The following is a 20,394-nucleotide window of genomic DNA, read 5'->3' as shown; positions in this document are numbered from 1 at the left end:
GTATCGTATAGTACATATTTTACATTGATATTCCATAGAATATAATAAACAGAAGATTCTTGTAAGCACGATAAGTAGTTCTCTCCACTACATTAACCATGAAGTACAAGCTTAATTGAGTCAGTGAAGGCAACATACAGTGCAGTTACCTTAGTGTACTACTTGATAAGGCATTTAAGAGCATTCTGGTTAACCTAAACAAAGCATATGGCTTAGTTTTACTATGTGATTATATGCTTCTTGTAAATGTATAAAATGAAACCTACTCAACAATTTACTGCATATATGAACTCTTGTGAATAGGAAAACACAGAAGACTTGTAGCTCGTCTTTTAGTACCACCTAGTGGGACAAAGGCCGTATATTCATGGGACTAGTAATTCTTTAGAAACACATTATTTTACTCGTTATAATTCAATGTTTGTCGAAGTATTCAGATCCATTGTTTGAACAAAAAAAAGGGAAACAAGTCAAGTGACCGACAAGTCCTGCATTTAGGATGTGTACATATTGTTCTTATATGTAATTTAACACTACAATTTGCATAAATGATATCAAAAGTAAAAGTATTATTGTGCAGATGAACAATTTAAGTTGCAATTTAATGTCATGGCAAAGCTAATTTAAACCATTTTATTCTGTTGTTTAATCCCAAACAAAGCCTTCTATCTTTTTTTTTATTTATCATGCAGGGAAATAGAGGTGTAAAGTAGCACACTGATAAAATAAATCCGTGGTATTACTCAAAATAGTTTCTCTCCCTTAGAATACATGGGACGGGTTGGTTCTTAAAATACAAGAGTTTGTCAAATCTTTCTATTTCTATTCGTCCCCGGAGTGTATTCAGTCACGTAGGCTCATTATTTATAGTAGGGTAGAGGTAGCACACACGCTATGACGCCTTAGTCTTGGTTGATTTCCCATGCACACCAATGCTGTCTACTTTAGAGTCCAACAGAGGGCAAAGTGCAAGCTGCACTGTGACTGTAGAGTTTATCGTGCTCACTCTCTCTTGCTCTCTTTCTCTTCCTCCCTCCCCCGTTGAGTCTCCACCTCGTTTTCTATCGCAGTCAGACTTTCACTCATCGGGTGACACATTTGCTGTGATTGTCCTGTTTGTTGCAACTTCAGCAAAGGTAAGACAACCTTATCTTGTCTAAAATGTGTATTGGGAGTAATCTACAGCTATGTTACTCAGCTCCCATGAAGCTTCCTACTTTTTCAGTACGGCTCCTTCAATGTTTATACTTTGTTGGACAAACTGGACTCGTCGCCTCTCTTTTAGAATTATATTCTACACCACCACTTTCAGTAAACAAAGGGACACGTGATGGGTGGTAAATCTCCAGGGGATTAATGGTAGAAAAGTGCCTAGATTCACTGAGTGGCGGAGATTAACCTACTGACACATTAAGACACTGAGCCTCAGGAGACGGGTTTCCACTGAGATTCGGTCCATTTTAAGAGGCCATTTGATCTTGCAATAAGTCTTCAAAGTCTACTTTTTTTAAGGTCAAGTGAAAAACCATGCCGTTGGGGATGTAATAATCCCATTTATTACTAATGCAAATGAACTTGCCTTGAATCAGGTGACATGGATCTGATACTAATCTGTGTAGTAGCCTGCTAATTGACTGAGATATCCTTGAAACAAGTACAATCAAATTAAATGACCTCCCGTGGTTGGTGGATTTATCTATGAATTAATGAACAAACTAAAACATCTCAGTGAGGATCAGATGTACTAAAGGTGGATTAGTCTTGTGCTCTAAAAAAAGCTTTAAAAGGGAGGGGGAAAAACAGAATAAAAGCGGATCTTATTTCAGATGAAACTAGCGGATTATAAAAAAACAATTGCTGGTTGCAGTGAGGTGTTGCTGTAAATTTCTCATCTTGTATTTTGCACAAACAATTTTCAAAGAATCAATTAGTTGGATTACAGACACTATGGTGCCTCTATTGTTCCTGTAGTTAAGAAGGCTAAGGGTGTTTATTTCCAATCAAAAGGGCATTTTACAGAATGCCTTTCTTTAAAAATGGGAAATAGAGACTATAATTAGTCCAGGCTCAAGGACATTGCTGAGCAGCTCTCCCCATGGCAACGTGTGTGTTTGCATGTGTGTACGTGTGGTTGGGTCACTCACTTCCGTTTGTTTTTGGTTCCTCAGGCAGAGCGCTGACAAATTTAGATTAGAGCAGATCTAAAAACGTTCAGAAAACAGAGCTGAAATAGATAATTGGAGGGTAGTCACTCATTAAGATTGTTTTCCCAACCCTGTTAACTATTTCAGCAAGAACACTTCTTACACTGTCAGAATATTTTCCAAAGAGTAGACTATTGTATTTATGTTTTGTTGACGTAGCTGCGTCTGCGTTTGTAACTTAAAAAGGAAATTGGGGATATGAAACAGGGCTACCTTTAAGCACTTGTACAAGGTACTCACCCAGTGAGCAGAGGTTTATCTCCAATAAGTACATTTCTGCTGTATGCCTCATTCTGAGAACGTTGGTTGTCAGCTTAGTTAAAAAAAATAAAAACAACTTAATTAAATTTATATGTAGGTATTGTAGTAAACAGACACACATACACATGCATCTAAAATGAAGACACCTAATACACATCAAAAGATCCGTAGGCCTTTAAGAGTAACTTTTATATATTGATCATTGAGGAATATTATTATATGATGTGAAGTTGAGTTTTAGACATTTGCTCATATTAAAGAAAAACAGTAGAGTGAGACAATTGAACCCAATCATTAGTGTTGTTGTACTCTGCTCTGGTGAAAACGCTTGCCTCATTGTTTACGGTGCTGTGGTCACACGGTCCGAGTGAAGGCAGGGTTAGCCACAGCTAAAAACTGTTTCTTCCCTATTCCGTCCCCTTAATAGATGAGTAACGATAAGTAAAATTCAGCGTTTTGCCCCAACAGCGTAACAGTGTCAGTAGCACTGCCTTTGATCAACTGATCAGTTTTAAGGACTTAGAACTCTTTACAGCTCCTTCAACCAAATCGCAGATAATAACCCTGTCACGAGTAAACACGCAGAACTGTCATAAAAGTGAATTGATGAACCACAAATTCAGTAATTGTAAAAATATAAACCATTGTAAAAGATTAGTTTTTTTGACCTTATCAGAGTTTGTGGCTTTAGGTGATGACGATGATTAATGAGATTATCTGCTGTTTCTTCTGTGACTCATCACTGCCTCTGATCCGGTCACAAGCCTTAAAGAAGAAGATCAGCCTTTTGTTTAGTTCCTCGTTTTTTAAGCCCTGACCCCACTGTTTCAGAATCACATCCCTTATAGGGATTTTCGGGTTATTAAGGCTGAACGGCTGTGAACTCACAGAAAGTATCTGTGGACGGAAAAAACATTTCCCCCTACTTGGAAATCTCGCTCATTTGACAAAAACCTCTGAAAAATACCCTGCAAACATCTGATGATCTGAAGAGAGAATTTGCACTTCCCCAGACATGTCCATGACTTTCATTCTTACAAACTCTGCATGTCATTCTTTGTAGGCGGCCCACATGACCGAGATCAGTCATGGAGGAACAGCAGAGAATCGACCTGACTTACATCACCGAACGCATCATCACCATATTCTGCTCCCCTGGATGTCCAGAGAAGATCTACCTGCAGAACCTGCAGGAGATCATTCTCATGTTGCGGTCCAAGCATGGACATCACTACATGGTGAGCCCAAACACACGGAGCTAGAAATAAAAGCTCAGAATAGAGGAGAATCACCAAACCCCTTTTATGATTTAACCTTTGTCCAGTTTCATAATCATGAAAATAAAGTGTCCTTTCTCCTACAGCTCATCAACCTCTCACAGAAAAACCAAACTCTCACACACATGAACCACAAGGTAATGATGACACTTCCAAGTTCCGATTTCAGCGGTAACATGTTGAAGTACTTTATTAGCGCTTGTGATGGCACTTACTTATAGCACTCTGTAGTTTGGCTCTCTTGATTCATGTTGTTCTGGTTCCGTAGACTTTGATTGAAGACGTCAGCTAAATGAAAAATGTAAATGTGTGTGTGTGTGTGTGTGTGTGTGTGTGTGGTGTGTCTGTGAGGTTTTGGACACAGGTTGGGTGGACCTCCTGGCCCCTGACCTGGACCAGATCTTTAGCGCGTGCATGACGATGAGGGACTGGCTGCAAACACACCCGAAGCACGTCCTGGTGCTACACTGCAGGGTAAACGTCGCTGGTTCCTCTGCACACGCCGACATGTTCTTCAAATCAATCACTCTAAATGTGAAAACGTTTATTTATTCTGATTTCCCTCCACAGGGGTGTAAAGGCCGTCTGGGCGTTCTGGTGGCTTCTTACATCCACATCTGCAACATGTCAGCCAGGTAACACTGATGCCGTGTGAATGCGTTGGAATGGACTGGCAAATTGAACTTTTATTAAAAAGTTAAATAATTTTTAGAAAACCAATGGAAAGTGGTGTCAATAATGACAATGTACAACCATGCATACGCTAGACATGTAGTTCATACATGGAGCAGCACTGGTGCCCACCGGAGATGATGATTGCCACTGTTTGCTGGCTGGCTGGAGAGCAGCGGAATCATTTCCAATGTGTTTCAATTGTAAATGCTGGTTTGTTAATAGTTTATTGTTGGACCTACAGCATTTGCAGATCAAAGAGGGCTGCAGAATGAGGGAACAGAGGCTGCTTAATGTCTCCTACAGCCAAAGGGCAGGAGTCGACCGGATGATTGATGGACTTACAACTAGACTGTTATTTGATTTTCGGGCAGGGATCCTGTTGGCGTTGGACACTAGTTCATTTATTTAATCTTCATTTACCTGCATGGCAGAGTCCAAAAGACACAACCCAATTTGAATATTATTGGAAAACATTTACAGCCTTTGTATGTAATGTGGCAGCATATTTTCTATTTCATTGTTTCAATTGGAGATATTAAGAAGTTAGTAACATCCTGATGTTACATATGTATTAATGGGATGAAGGGACAGGTTTGAGTTCATTTCTGCACTGTTGTGCTTGCCTTACTGTTCATGGCTGACTCAGTCACTGAGAAATATCTGATTGTGACCATTGTCTCTCTGTGTGCTTTTGTGAGTGAGTGCAGGTATGCAAAGGTTTGTGAATCTACATGGCTTTAAAAGTTACAAAATCAAGTCCAACAGTTCTTTTTGGTCAATTCTGGGATTCTGCTTCCAGCATTAATCATAATCAATGACATCTTGTACTCTTGGTGTCTTGTAGTTTACACTTTAAAATGTCAAAGCATCATACTTTTCCCCTATTGTTATTCGGGATAGTATTTTTTTAAATAATATTTTTTTGAAAATAAATATTTTAACTCCCCAAAAGGGAATTATCGCCAATTGTAAGCATGATTAAAGTAAGTTTACGGGTCTTGGAGAGTACTACTGCATGTGTGTAAAAACGCTATAAAACCTTGGGTGTGTGTGTGTGGAGGCCTTCAGAAGTGAGCCGACAAGACCTGTGGATCCTCTCAGGACATTCGTTCATGGCTAAAGAAGCTGCTGCCTGCATAACACGCACAAAACCTCGGACTCTCTGATTCTAGCTGATATATTTTGTCGCTGCGAATCAAAGATGCTTTTGTGGTTTGAGGTCAGTTTAGTTTGTTCTAAAGCTTTTCGATCACCTCACATGATCTTCATCTTTGTGGGGTTTTTTTTGCTGCGTGGCAGAAACCTCAGCAACGGATATCTCAAGTCCGGGGCAAATAAAAATCCGATATCTGCTTGGTTAGATATGATTTCATGTGCTTTCTGAGGAGTGTCAAATGCATCGCCGTCTGAATATATGCCTCTCTCTCAGTGCAGAACTTTCTCTCGACCATTTTGCCATGAGGAGGTTCTACAACGACAAACTGTCAGCTCTGATGACCCCCTCGCAAAAACGGTAAGAACAGGCTCCGTTGAGCAGGACCGCTGCAGGTCAAAGGTGAGCCGTGCTTCTAGTCCTAGTCTCGTATCTTTGGTGTACGCCGAGGAATCTGCAGTGACTGTTGACCTGCAAGGTCTTTAATCAGTTGATTTATCCTCGTTTGAAATAGTTGGTCGAAACAAAGCAGCAGCAAGGAGACTGGCTCAGGGAACATCACAACCACACTAGAGTCCAGTCACAAAGTGATTTTTGATACCTGCGTTGGGTTAACAGCGTGAATGCGTCTCTCTGTGCTCTCTAGGTATGTGTGGATGCTGGGAAGCATGTGTAAGGGTGGACTCAGGATGTCTCCCTCACCGTCTTTCCTCCTGTGTGTTGTTCTTCACCGTCTCCCTAAGATAAGACCAGACGGAGGTAAGCGGAGGTTTGATATTATTAAGAAGAGGCAAAGTCGATAAATAGTGGCCTCTAGTCGTTGCAAAAGCACAAAGTACACTTCTTTTCATCTTAATGAGGAATAAGAAAAAACCCCGTTTATGATTCAAAAGATGTAACGTCCAAAAAGTTGTCTAAATCAAGTCAAAGTCTCACGCCTTAAGTCAACATCTCTGCTTTATGCTTCCTTAACAATGCTGTACATTTCTTTTGCAAACAAATACCGTTTTATGATGAAAGTCTTCCTTTTCCCAGCATGTTGTCTCTTCCTGAGAGTCTACCAGAGTCTACAAGCTATTTGCACGTCAGCAGTCTAGTAAGAAGCCACCTCAAGTCACATTGTAATCTCTTTTCATGGCAGGATGTTATTCAGAATAGAATGATGCAATGTTTGTATGTACCTCAGCCATGTCAATGCAGCCCAGACGGACCGCCTCTACTTTGTGCTGCAGCCAGCTCAGCTGCTCAAAGGGGACATCATGGTGAGCGTGAGCGTTTGTTTAATCATTTAGGGTTATGGTATTGATTTCTACTGCAGTGTAGGGCACAAATAATACATGATTTATTATAAGGAACCATTTGAAGCTAACTTTGCACAAACCCTATTTTCCTACTTACATTATGTTCCTGTGTATGTATCTTTCGGGTGGCACTTCATGTTTTAGCATCTGATTGATGCTACTGTCCATATATGGTTGAATTGATATAATCCCTCTAGAAAAGCATTAATCCCAGTGAATGGGATGAGAACAGCACATACAAGACGTGTGTCATCTTCTGTCTGATTTTAGGTGGTTTGTTATGATAAAAACAGCCAGTCAGCCAGCCGTCAGGTCGTCTTCCGTCTCCAGTTTCATACGGGTCTTGTAGTAGGAAACAACCTCACTTTCTGCAAGGCCGACCTGGACTGTGCCAATGAAGGTATTTATAACCTGCACATTGCTAACTGGTGTTTCAGGCACTATCAGACAATATCCATCTCAATCAGTAACTGGTAAATGATTCAGTCTTCCTCCAATGTAAACAATTAACCTTGGACCCCCTATCAGCTGGAACTATCTCCAGTGTGCAAAGTTAACTTTCCAGCTGTCCGATTTGCTATTATTCCAGATGCCCGGTTCCCAGAAGATGGAAAAGTGGAGCTGTTGCTTTCTGATAGCCCTGAAAAGATTACAGGTACATTTCTTCTGAAGCTTGTAGTAAACTAAAGGCCCCGGCGAATACGACAAAGTACGAACCGGTACCATCTGTACTATCTTAGCTTAGCGTCTAATTACAACTTATTACAATGATACCTGAAGGACAGCTGAGGCTGATGAGAATTGGTGTTACACGTATTTAGTCAAGTATTGGATTAAAACCTCAAGGCGGCGCTGGAGTAAAGGTCAGGGAAGCCATTAGGAACCAAATTGAAATCCATAGTTCTGATATTTTAACGGGGGTCAGAAACGGGGTCTAAAGTCCCGATAAACAAAAGATATGTGTGTTATTTACAAAGGACAAGGGACGTCAGTAGCTATTAAAGTTATTGGATCTATTCTAATTTGGTACTTTCTATTCTGCATGGATCCAGCCCAGGTCAAGAAACACTTCTGCTTTTACCCTGAATTAGTACATTTTTCTACTTATGGATAAGGCAACACATGTGTCTTTTTAAAATTTAAGTGAACTGAAACTTTAACACTTTCACGGCACCCAATGAGAGATGAAAAGTTAAAACAGAAACTGTTTGGTTCTCAACCACTTTGGCTTTTGGCTCGTTAAAACAAACACAACAAGCACCAATCCAACACAGCAATGATGTGTATATAACTCTTGAGTCCCAAAAAAGAACAGTTATCCAGTATTTTATGAGGGGAAAGTCATCAGTCATGTTTTCTGACTCTGGAGACACATTGTTTGGGCTGCTTGTGCTGCAGATGAACAAAGGTTGCACCCTTCCCCTCTTTCTCCTTATTCAAGCAGAAGAGACACGAATGACTCACTCACTCACTACTCATGAATGAATAACACCACTATCGAGTTTCAACAAAGTCTCACCCAGGTGGGGGCAGTGTTGGACCCTGGGAGGAGGGCGTCACAGCCAAACTGCCACCAGGCGCTTACAACCACACGCCTCGCCTCTCAACAGGAAGCAATATGAGGAGTTATCACACACACACACACACACACACACACACACACACACACACACACACACACACACACACACACACACACACACACACACACACACACACACACACACACACACACACACACACACACACACATCTGACAGGAATTCTGAGTGGAGATACTGTACATGCTAAAACACAGAGGCGGGGGAGAAAAAGGACACACAAACACAGGCAAGACACAGAGTGACAGAACTAACCAACCAAAATGCTGTAAGCTCACACTATTTCCCAAAACTTGAAAGAGAACTGGTGTTAGTGTGTGTGTATGTGTGTGCGTGTGTGTGTGTGTGCGTGTGTGTGTGCGTGTGTGTGTGTGCGCGTGTGAGCTGCTGTTGTTTAACTGACTCCTGACCAGGACTGCCTCTTCGTCCGCTGGTCTGTTTGTCATTTCCACGGACAGGCAGAGAGCTGTGGAGCAACGGACGCTGTGTGACCGTGGACTATGACACCTTGGACCCTTTGGTCAGACGAGATTCATATCTACACACGTCTCCTCTTGAGACAGGTGAGGCGCATTGTAATCTTTTTCCTCGACTTTCTCTTCCAGCTCTCGATTCCCGTTGCTTCGTTGGCTTAATTATTAGAGAGGATTCAACATCAAAGCACTATATTTGAAGACATAGCACATTATGGGAGATGGATGGATGGGTTGGCTCTGCTCTTGTAATGGTGACCTTTATTCAGTTTCCATAGCATTCTTAGGGAGATGAGAATGAAAATCTATGTTTTGACTTATAAAGGATTTGGCCTCCATCAATTCCTGTCCAACATATCCGGTTCTCTAGATAATCAATGCTCTGTTCTGTTTGTGTCGCCTTCTGCAGCCAGAAAGAGTAACGTGAATTAAATTCTTCTCCTTCATTTGTTATATTTTTAAAACAACAATGGCGTTTTCTGAGGAGGTCAGTGTAGATGTCACACTATCATTATTTATATCAGAAATGGTGAGCATTTCTCCACTGAACGGAGAGCAAAGAACAAACTACTACTACTACTACAGCTACAATCACCTGCCTCCCGAACAGTTCCCAATGACGGATTCGGAGATGGTCCGGTCTATCAAACCATCTGGCGGTTAGGTGGGGACCAAAGTGGAGCTTAAAGCGGATGGAATAGTGGACCATGCATTTAAACGCCCCCCAGCCGCATGTGAAAGAAAAAAGCTGCATGGTAACATGTTAGTCTTCACAACTTAAAACGTTGATTTGTCAAACTTAAGTGTTTTTTCCAGCCTGGTGTGGAGTCCCCCCCCCCCCCCCCCCAAAATAAATCAGTTAATCTATCTCTGGCTGCTCTCCAGAAGTCGTATCCCTCGGTGGTTGCAGATCCAATCTCGGATGGCTGTTTAGACTCCGCTTGGCTGTGGTCGGTGCTGCGGGTAATTGTCTAGTCATCAGAACGACAGTCTACTACTACCGCTGTGGTCGCGATGACTGTTTTTGGAAATGGGCGTAAAGATTATCATCTACACCGGACCAGACCCTTGAGTTTGGAGGCGGCTGTTTGCCAAACAGTCTCCATTCAGCTGGAATAACTGTTCACACACAGAAAAACACAAATCCAGACAGCTGAAACAATCACTTAAAGCGTCCGTTGAGGTTTTGAGTTCCAGCTGTTTTATGCCAAGCCATGTAATTTCGATGGACCCATCACTGGGGGGAGAAATGCAGAAAAGTGGCACGTTAACGCACATTTGCACTGGCTCTTGGCCATTACCTTTGACCACCAACACACACGCATGCACGTGAGCGCAATGAGGGTGACAGCTAGTTAGCCAGTCGCAAGAATGTTGTTTTCAACCCCCCCCCCCCCCCCCCCGGTGGCTCTACTTTGCCCTCACAGCCCACCCAGAGCCCTCTCCTCCACTACTTGTATCTCCCCATCCTCTTTGACTCCCCTTATCTTCTTCTTCCCCTTTATCTGGTCTTCATTCTTTCAACTGAAGCGTGTGGCTCTCATGTTCAAGTTGCAGGTTGCAATTTGTCCAATCTGTCCCCTTCCCCCTTCTGCACACCCGTCTGTGCAGAGCCCGCCTCCATGTTTACATTTCCCTCTCCATATTTGGCCAGCTCAAGGTCCTTGTGCTTTGTGTTTCCGTTCTTGAAAGTGCATTGTGTGCGTTGCACACAACTCCTCCACCTGTGGGCAGCCTGGTGAATGATCCACCCTACAGTTGTCTTCTACCGCTTTCCCCATTGGACAAGAAAATGCATGAGCGCGCACTCTCTGCACAGCATTGCCTACCTGTTTCAGCCGGGGCAGGATGCAGGGGGGGGGGGGGGGGGAGGAGGGATGAGGCAAAGCAAGGGTAGTTCTGTAGTCACTGTGAAGGCGGGGATTTGAAGTGTAGGGACGGAGCAGCCGAGGAAGTAAGGACACGAGAGAGGGAAAAGAGAGAGGGGGGGGGGGGGGGGCTGTTAGCACCTTAAGAGAAAGAATGTTCTTTCTGGTCTTCCTGTAGCAGCCTGAGAGGACGACAGCCGAGGAGCAACTTCAACTAAGCTGGTCTGAATCTGTTTCAGCCTCCTTTTCTCTCTCTGTCTGTCTCCTCATCCTCATTCTGTCCTTGTCCTTGCCCTCTCTTTCAGCTTGTCATCTGTTTCTCTTTTCCTCTTTCTCTGACTCCGAAGGGAGCTTTGGGAAAGCATTTCCATCCTGTTTCTAGTCCACAGTGGGAACAGTGAAAGTTCACTGGCAGACTGCTGGTGAGTAAGTGAGCGCCTTTTTTAAAATCCTATTTTGAACATTTTCTACTGAAGCATGGTGAGAGCTACGCAAAGTGTTTACAAGTGTGTGAATGCACTATTCTGTGCATCTGTGTGTGAGAAATCTCCCAGAGCAGCTGTGAGGGTTTTACCATGTGTGGTATTTGAGATTTATTGTCTCTGGTCTTAAGAGGCTATGCGCATACAGCTCTGGTATGCACTGGATGTTTTGTTACAGCCACCGTACGATGCAGTCTCATTTGAAGATGACGAGCTTTGTCGAGAAAGGATCTGCACGTTTGGATCTAACACGAGTCTACTACATTGGCTTTATAAGCTAAATGTATTTAGTTGTACCTCTATCATCTTTTATTTAAAAAAACAGCAAATATTTTGCATTTTAAAGCAAGTAGAAGGGAATGCTAGGCATTTCTGCATGAAATAAAAACTTATAGGATGAGGATTGTTAATTGGATTAATTTAACTTTATTATTAATATTATTTAATTGATTAATTGAATGATTCTCCTAGCTTCAATAAATTCCCAACTTGCTGTAAAATACACCGGAAAAGACAATGTGTGTGTGTGTGTGTGTTTGTGTTTGTGTGTACAATCTGCTCCATCTGGCCTCAGGTACACGTCTATGACGAACTGGTGCTTTGCGTGACACACACACACTCACTTACACAACTTAGTACGCACGCATCCGGCAGCATGCACAAAGGGCTTCTGTGTTATCGACAGGGAGTGTGTCTGGAGTGATGGCTGAGGTCTAACAGGTGGTCTGTTTGTGTCACAGTGAATCATATACAGTAATTGCACATATATACTGTATGTATGCTTTTCTTTTTTATATATATTTTTCTAGATTAAATTAATTTTTTGGTGTGTTTTTTTCCATTTTGTTTACCACACAATTAACTGGTTAATCAAAGAGATACATTATAATAAAATTAACTAAGTAAGTAAACTATTTGGAGCCCCAATTGACGTTCCATGTGAAAATGATTATAAGACTAATTGGTTGCTAGTATTAAATATCTGTAAGAGATGAGGCATAAACGGACACAACTACAAATCCTGCACCATTAAATAGGAAATGGCATCGACTGGGCTATTTTTGCAGGTGAAGACTCCCTGATCTCATCATGTCCTCCTCACTTCTGACATCGAAGCGACACCCTTGCTTGTAGAGCTCACCTTTTCTCTTCTGTCAACACATGAACCTCTGAATTGTTGTCTCCACAGCTCCACCTCACACCCCGGGCCCTGGGAATGGCAGTTGGTTTGGCAAAGTGAGGAAGACGAGTAGCGAGGAAGTAGCTTCGTTCCGCCTGGCCACCAGCAGCCCCGTCTGCAGTGACCGAGCTCCATCGGCCAGCAGTGACTCCGGCCTGTCTGTTGCCTCTCAGGGGCGGACCTGGGTCGGACAGAGCAGAGGGGCGGGGCAGGACAAGTTTACCCAGGCTGGGAAGCTGCTCTCCGGGTTGGACTTTGAGATTGCCCAGCCTCTCCCGGAGGTCATGACTGACCCTGCTGCTTCCTGCGGGTGGCAGGCGGAGAAGACTGGAGGGGAATCGGAGCTGACACACGCCGTCAACGGAGAGGCCTCGTCCAGCGAGAGGGAAACTGACATCCTAGATGATGAGGACGACGTGGATGGCGTAGCCCCTCCTGCTTCCGACGTGCCCAGCTCGAGCGGCATCCGCTCCCTCCCCTCTGAGAACCTGCCTCAAACTGAGAGATCAGCCCACGCTGAGTACTCCACACACTCCTGGGTTCGGCAGCAGCAGATGGTCGACGTTGTCGCCGACAACTCCCTCCAAGTCGACGGGGAGGAGGGGTTGAGCCGCGTCAGAAAAGCGAGGCCGCCGCCCATCGCCCCATCCCGAGGACACAGCAGCAGGGAAGCGGCGCAGAGAGGGCCGGGGCGCGAGGATGGCGCGCACAACGTCACACAAAGCACAGACGTTACGCACAACGCACAGTGTGTCCCTGCGGCTTCGGCTTCGCCCTGCCAAGAGGAGGATCTGTCGTCGTTGACCACAGATGTTGACGAGTCCATAGAGCAGCTGAACCAGCTGATTTTGGATTTGGACCCCACCTTTGTTCCCGTTCCCACCCGCTGTGCACCGGTGTCGCGCTCCGCCTCCCTCCACTCCAACGGCCTGAGCCACAAGGGAGATACCCATCGGTCAGGTAAAGAATGATGAAGTGCATCACACCATAAAAACAAACAATAACAAATCCTAGTCTTGACAAGCAGAACGGCTCTAGGCTCGGCCCTCTTCATCGGTTAGTCCACCAGACAGCTTTTGGGTGTATTACCAAGACATTTTGCACAGGCAGTCATGGTTCACACATGACGAGGCCTTCTGACTTTGATTTTCTTCTGACTTGTTCTCTAGCTCCTCCAGCAGTTTGACATTTGTGTAATGAGTGAAAGCTGTCAACAACTCTTGGGTGGTTTGTCATGAAATCTGGTAAACACACGATCCAGCCTTTGGTTCATGACCAAACACCTGCAGAACTACTGTCATTTCCATCTGCCTCAGCTTCAGTTTGTGTACCTTTTATATACCTGCTAAACCTCAGCATAGAAAACTACTACATTAGCCTTTGGCTCAAAGCTCCTCCGGGGTATGGATGTTGAAGAGTTGGTACAAATCTCTGCCTGCACATACAGAGAAACCTTTATAACCCAGACTGAGGTACTGAAGCGTAGCCTGATAGTGGAAATCTACATCTGGGTTTAATGCAGTTCAGAAGGTGTGTTTGTTAATGGGCACAATGTTTGATGACAGGGTGGAGACATCTGAGTACATATCTTTTGCAATCTAAGCACAATAATGTCTTTACCGATCATTCCTTGTTAGTTTAAATGGAAATGTAGTTTTGCAGTTGGAAGAAAAGGTTACATACCTAGTTAGCATTCACACCTGCAGACCTGTCGCTTTAACGACAGAGGATTAAGTTCTTTGAATTCAATATAGAGCCAATCACGTGTGAAGAAAATGGAGAAAAGTATGTTTATCTATGCAGAAAAATAAGGACTTGTCTACAAATCAAAGGTTTAGCACTTGTGTCCTAAATTGGAACGCCATTGTCAAGCCCCACCCCTCACCTGAACATGTCACAGGGGTCATTCCTGTTTTCCTGACACATTGCCTCTTCGTCACTGGTTCCTGTCACCCTGCTGGCACATATGGCAGATTTAGTTCTTCTCACATCCACTGGGGCACAGCCAGGAAGAAGAAGAGGCACATTTCTGTAGGGACCCCGGCCCTTGATCCGTTTTCGTTTTGAGCGCCACGGGTTGTAGCTCTGCGGGTGATGTCATCGCTTCCCAGCTCTTACATACGGAGCAGCTGGTTCATCAAAGCTGACCCGAGTGGCCCGGCGGTCCTCATGGGAGTTCCCGACAGTGCAGAACATCCCTGACAGCTCCTGAATCTCTGACCCGCGGCCATGTGCCTCGCAAGGGTTACGTCCCCGCTGATGTTCAACCTCCGACCTTGTGTGTTATTGTGCAGCGACAGGTCGATGGAAGCGTCTTGTGGCAGAAAAATGGAGCACGTAGGCGAGATGTAGACTTTCCCGAGGGCATGGTTGGAGCAGTAACTCTAATATGGTAGAGTTACTGCAGCGGTTCGAAACAGGGTGTTTTTCAAAGCCCAGTTTTGAGGCGGGAGTTTGTAAGTGATCAGGAATGCTTTTGAAGTTTGACACAACGCTTGACTCTGCAGTGTGTCTGCCCCCCCCCTTCCTCCTCTCTCTAATCTTGAGGTTTTTCAAAAGGGAATAGCCTCCTGAAAAGTACAGCGGGTTTCAAGTGATACTCAACACTGTAAAAAAAGAAAGAATAAGAGCAAAACGAACAGGAGCTGGCCCTGCGGTGGAGAAGAGGAACCGGATTAGTTTCACTTGGATTAGCTCGGGGGTTTAAGCTGGCCGATGCGCACAATGCTGCACATGGCTGTTTATGGATAATGTGAACAATTGAGTGCGGTCCCATAGATGGTCAACCTCCGTCATGACACACGCGTCAGACTGTGGTTTTGGTGTTACAGCGTGTATCTGGTGCTTACTGGTGCTTATTTGATAGATTCTTTGACATATTCGGTGCACTAGCTGATTAAAAAAAGAGTCTGAGAGTCTGTCTCAGTGTTTCTTGTGGGATTCATTTCTAAATACCAAAAAGTATCCTTGCGACAGCTTTGGCTTTTTACCTCTTCTGCAGTTTCAACACCATTCACACTCCCAAAAATGCTTCCCTCCCAATTTCCATATTCACCAACAGCAAAGAAGAAGATCCATAGCGGCATAGCTTGCTTGCACTGGTAGCGTTATGTTGCTTATTAAATATATTTTTTTGCCTATCAATATTGTATAAAACTGTAAAAATAAACACAAAGACTTTCAAGTCAACGTTAACTAGCTGACATCAATCTTGTTCAACACTCGCCAAAACCTTGTTTAGCAGGTCTCTAAGGTCCGATGAGCCTCTCTACTAGCCGCTACGACAAAAAAAACACAAGGTTTTAACAAGAGAAGAGAGGATGTTTGGGATTTAGCTGGCTGAACATTTTGCTCTCCCTTGTTTGCTAGCTGCAGGATTCCAGTGTTTCAACTTAATCTAAAGGTTTAGTTTATTATAGTAATTCATAAATACATAAAAAATGTAAAACTTAATTCACTTTCACTGTCTTGCTATTCATCCGCCAACGTGCAGAATCATTTCGATAGGAATACATCAAACTAGCATTTTGTCAATTGTAGGATTCTGATTGTCAACCTAAAAGTAAAAGTAAAGTATTTAATCCTTCCACTAAAAAGAGAACTATACAGATCATCCAACAGATGTTTTCTGACATTTTTGCATAAAGTTCCACCATGTGGTCACAGTGAGGTCTCGTTCGGTCACAGAGCATCTGACCTGATGACAGGCCCTTCCCACAGTGACGTTCGGCGCTTTTGTCACAGACAAACAAACATGAATCACCGTCATCGCTTTTAACTGCCATCTGGTCCTAACCATCGCAGTGCTGTTTTATGCGGTGTTTCGTTGTCTTGGGGTCAATTTCATAGAAAACTGAGTCTGATTATGTTTCAGATTCCAACCTGTCTGACTGTCGGGCTCTCGTCATCTTAGGTTGGAAGCAGCAAACGCAGGCCAGTGATGTGACGGACTACGCTGGTGTCCCCGCGCCAGAGTGGAGGCCGGGTGGTGCTAAGAGCTTCAGAGGCTCCCCCATCCGCAGTCCCCCCTTCTCACCATCTCAGGTAGACAGAGTGTCCCCTGTTCTCACTCACCTGACGGACACGTTGACACGAATGTGCTCTTTTGCAGCAGACAGCTGTTGGGAGAGAAAAAGCTCTCGTGAGGTTCACGGCCTGCTCAGCAGCGTTGAAAACAGTGGAGAATTCGGCTTCTACACAGGAGACCAAACACGGAGAAATCTCTTGTTAAATAAAACAATCATTTTGGACACACGTAAAAATGTGACCACGATGTCTTGAACTACCAAAACTTTCAAAAACTCTGAATTGACGTGCTGCACATACGATAACACAGATTCATCCCTTTGAAGTTTTAAAAGGATAGTGTGTTTAGATCACGATCATGTAACTTATCTCCATCTCTAGATGTTTCTTTGCTACCTTCCTCGTCTTCTTTAGATCGTTCTGCTCTCGCTCTCACTCTTACGGCTGGGTGCCATGAATGGCCAAACTGTTTACACCAAAACAGGCTGCAGCCACACACAGATCATAAGACTGATGTCTGCTGATACGTCTGCGTGTGTGTGTGGCCCTGTTTGCCCGTTACACTTAAAAACATAAAAAACATGTTTTTCACTTCTTTTTCTTTTTTTTCCTGTTTTTTTTTTTGAAGTATGGGGATTTCTACAAAACCAACAGCGTGGACTATCGGGGACATACAGACAGCCCTGAAATCGTCCCTGCTACGCCGGGCTTCCCAGTGTCTCCTCCGACACCCTACGGTAAGTGATGATGGCAGAATGAGTCTTCAAGTTGGTGGGTCTGTAATTTGGAAACTTCCGCTTTCTCTTTTCCAGTGAAACATTTTCCAGAGTTTTCCCAGCTCCTGACCGGTGGGCAGTGGGAACAACACAGCTGGACACAAGGTACACTCCTCAGAGAGAGAGAGAGAGAGAGAGAGAGAGAGTGAGAGACCATGTGTGTGACCATATACTTTAGATGTATATACTGTGTGTGTGTGTTACCGGCAAGACCACTACAGTTTAAAGCCAAACACTTGAGCTCCTGATTGCTGCCGGACAGGGTTCAAGGGCCGGCTGGAATGTCCTGTATTCACACACACACACACGCACACGCACACATACACACACACACACACACCTGGCTTTTCCTTTGTTGCGATTGGCTGGATATGTGGGTATGGCTCTGTTTGTGCTAAGTCGGGTCTGACTGGAGGAAGAGAGAAGGCTTGTTCTTTTTTTTTTTTTTAAGGGTTAGAGGTAAAAAGTGGGTAGAGGAATTGATAAAACGGACTGGGACGTCCTCTCTCTGGCCCATGACGGGACCGCTGATACTTGATGTTCGCTAATAATAGTTGGCGGTAACAGAGGAAGTGACCACTGCAGGCAGGATGTCCACTCACTTCCTGTTCTGGGAGGGGACGGGAGTGGAGGGGAGGGTCTTTTGTTTCTTGTTACATCCTGCCTGAGGAGATATGTACCACGCAGTTGCAGAAGAAATGTACTGCAGTGGCAGAAAACACTTCCAGCAGCTGTGTCTCATTTTTGAGCTAATTCAGTCTGTGACAACAATCTTTTGAACAGTTTCTATTTAAGTTGCAGTGGACACATTCTGCTATGGCTCAAGTAGATGGAATATCTAAAGGATAAACACATAACATCTTTGTATCCTGACATGACTGCCTGTCTTGAAATAATGAAGCTATCATGAAAATATCATGAAATAGCAGATTTCTTTACATTAGTCCAAAACCAACAAAAACAAATGTCTGTAAAAGAAATCTTTAATACATAGTTTTATGGTGGCATTGAGTAATGAGGGGAAAGTAAATGTCTCCTATTAAAATGATTGATTTTTAACTGCATAGTACATAATGCACTACACTATCACATACAGGAAATCCTAACACCATGGCAACTGTGTAGATTACACCAGTATAATCAAATGAAGCAGAGTTGCGCCCTCACAGAGCCATTGATTATTAAGAAATGTATGGTGTAAAATGCTCGATTGTGGTCCACAGAGCTTTGGTTTTGTTTCTTTAAATTTGTCCCGAAATAGAAACTGAAAAGGAGCAGCTCAAGTCCTTCATTTAAGGGGTGTTTGCGTTTAAGATGTCATCAAGTCAAGTCCTAATCTTATATAGAATCTCGCAGATTTCGTCAAATAATGGGATCATATTGTGACTAAAACGTATAGTCGTCCATCTATTTGATGAGAAAACCAAGCAACAATATTCGCGATGACGTGTTCTGTATTGAAGGCAGAGTACTTCACTCTTTTAAAGGGCAGATCCACCTGTTTGTTCTAAACACCTTTTCCATAACAGACAGGATAGAGAAAGAGCTGATAAAAGTTATTACTCCTTTTGTAAATAACACACATTGGATTATTTTTCTCCACTGGATGGACAGAAGAAAAAACAAAGGACACCGAGTATCTGGAGCTCACCACCACTTTGCGAGGCAGACAACAGTTTCCTGTTTCCCACGTTAAAGGCAGACGATTGTCTGGAAAACAATTCAGATTCCCCATATAAATGATTCCTACCTAATGTGAGTCATTACCGTGATCACAGGTTTACCCGAGGCTATTCTGTAATGTGGGGAGTGAGTACTGTGCGCAGCATGGAGCTCCAAAACAACACCACAGATTTGGTTGACATTTGTTGGAAAAATGTGCTAATGAGAAGATTGGTACTTGAGCACTTTTCACCATTTCACACATGTTAAAAAACTTGTGGGCACAATCATATTCTATCATATATAATACTGCACATACATTCCCAACATACACAGTGTATGCAACAGTGTCAATATCTTCTGTCATCTTGGAGCACCGGACAGAGCAGTAAACACAGCGTTGACTTATTATCAACTTGTAAAGATCTGTTAAATTTGTTGCATAAAGCAACATTTGCATTAATTGGAAACCATGCTCCCGTAAATTGAATGATTTCAACTAAATGAGTACCACTTCAACAGCTAGATGCTTCGCATGTCGTCTCTCACTGTGTCTGTCTGCTGCGCTCTCTTAAAGTGTAGCACCCTTACAGCTGCGTGGCGCCCTGGAGGACAGAGCCTGTGGCTCCGTGGAGAGCGGGGCTTCCCTCCAATCAGAGGGTCGCGGTTTGATCCCCGGCTCCGCTGGTCTGTGTTGATGTGTCCTGGGGCAGGATTCCTAAAATTGCTCCTGTGAGAGTGTGTGAATGTTTGAGTCCTGGAGGGCAGGTGGCACCAGTGTATGAATGGTGCATGAGGATTGTTGCGCTGTGATTTATGGATGTTGGAAGACTGGCGAAGCGAAGTACAAGGACAGCACCTTTACCATTTACTTTGTAACAAGGCCTGCCCACAGCGAGAACAATGACTTTTCTAGGTGTAAAGTGTCTGCTCACATGCCATCACGTCTTTGCGTTATACTACTTATCACTGTGGCTGTTTGAGGAGAGACGGAAGACAGAAGACTGTCAATTTACAAGCTGTAAAACCAAAACCAACCCTCCGCAGAGCTGAGGGAACCTGCAGAGTTTGGTGATGGTTATTTGCGTGTTTGTCACTATGAGAGACTCCCAACCACATTTGAGGTCAAAAGTCTCCCAGTTATCCCACTAGGCGGCTTTTGACCTGGACAATCGGTCCTTACAGGGATCAGTAAAAGACAGAAATGTCCCAGATGTCTCAAATGTTTCAAACCTGTCGAGTGTCACACATGTCATTTGAGAAACCCTCGCATTGTGGTGCTGACTCCATCTATTGGGTTTGAATGGTATGGAATGAAATAAATCCTTCAGAAGCAGCAAAAGTCTTTAGCCAAAGACGGAATTGTAAATCAACGACATCTTTCAGTCCGTCAGCAGACAGCTGACGCCTGCAGCCTTCGTTTCTGCTCCAAGCCATTGCTAAGTTGCCATCAAC

General features: G+C 43.7%; 1 protein-coding gene across 2 annotated transcripts in view; it reads left to right on the top strand.

The window, feature by feature from the left end:
* Positions 1 to 673: 673 nt before the first annotated feature.
* Positions 674 to 20,394, top strand: part of tns3.2 (tensin 3, tandem duplicate 2) — a 32,497-nt gene continuing 12,776 nt past the window's right edge. Inside the window, exons 1-16 of one of the 2 annotated variants that reach the window (XM_037469405.2) lie at positions 674 to 1,136; positions 3,529 to 3,703; positions 3,829 to 3,879; positions 4,094 to 4,216; positions 4,313 to 4,377; positions 5,847 to 5,930; positions 6,217 to 6,329; positions 6,606 to 6,666; positions 6,757 to 6,832; positions 7,142 to 7,271; positions 7,461 to 7,526; positions 8,931 to 9,035; positions 12,485 to 13,435; positions 16,389 to 16,519; positions 17,130 to 17,238; positions 17,314 to 17,382. In XM_037469405.2, the coding sequence (XP_037325302.2) occupies positions 3,554 to 3,703; positions 3,829 to 3,879; positions 4,094 to 4,216; positions 4,313 to 4,377; positions 5,847 to 5,930; positions 6,217 to 6,329; positions 6,606 to 6,666; positions 6,757 to 6,832; positions 7,142 to 7,271; positions 7,461 to 7,526; positions 8,931 to 9,035; positions 12,485 to 13,435; positions 16,389 to 16,519; positions 17,130 to 17,238; positions 17,314 to 17,382 (2,284 nt within the window). In that variant the 5' untranslated portion in view covers positions 674 to 1,136; positions 3,529 to 3,553. Of the gene's footprint in view, positions 1,137 to 3,528; positions 3,704 to 3,828; positions 3,880 to 4,093; positions 4,217 to 4,312; positions 4,378 to 5,846; positions 5,931 to 6,216; positions 6,330 to 6,605; positions 6,667 to 6,756; positions 6,833 to 7,141; positions 7,272 to 7,460; positions 7,527 to 8,930; positions 9,036 to 12,484; positions 13,436 to 16,388; positions 16,520 to 17,129; positions 17,239 to 17,313; positions 17,383 to 20,394 lie in introns of those variants that run through there. The other variant, XM_037469406.2, reaches the window with a different exon arrangement.

The sequence above is a fragment of the Pungitius pungitius genome, chromosome 7 (genome assembly GCF_949316345.1).
Source record: "Pungitius pungitius chromosome 7, fPunPun2.1, whole genome shotgun sequence".
Taxonomy (NCBI): domain Eukaryota; kingdom Metazoa; phylum Chordata; class Actinopteri; order Perciformes; family Gasterosteidae; genus Pungitius; species Pungitius pungitius.
This window is presented reverse-complemented; position numbering and strand designations above follow the sequence as displayed.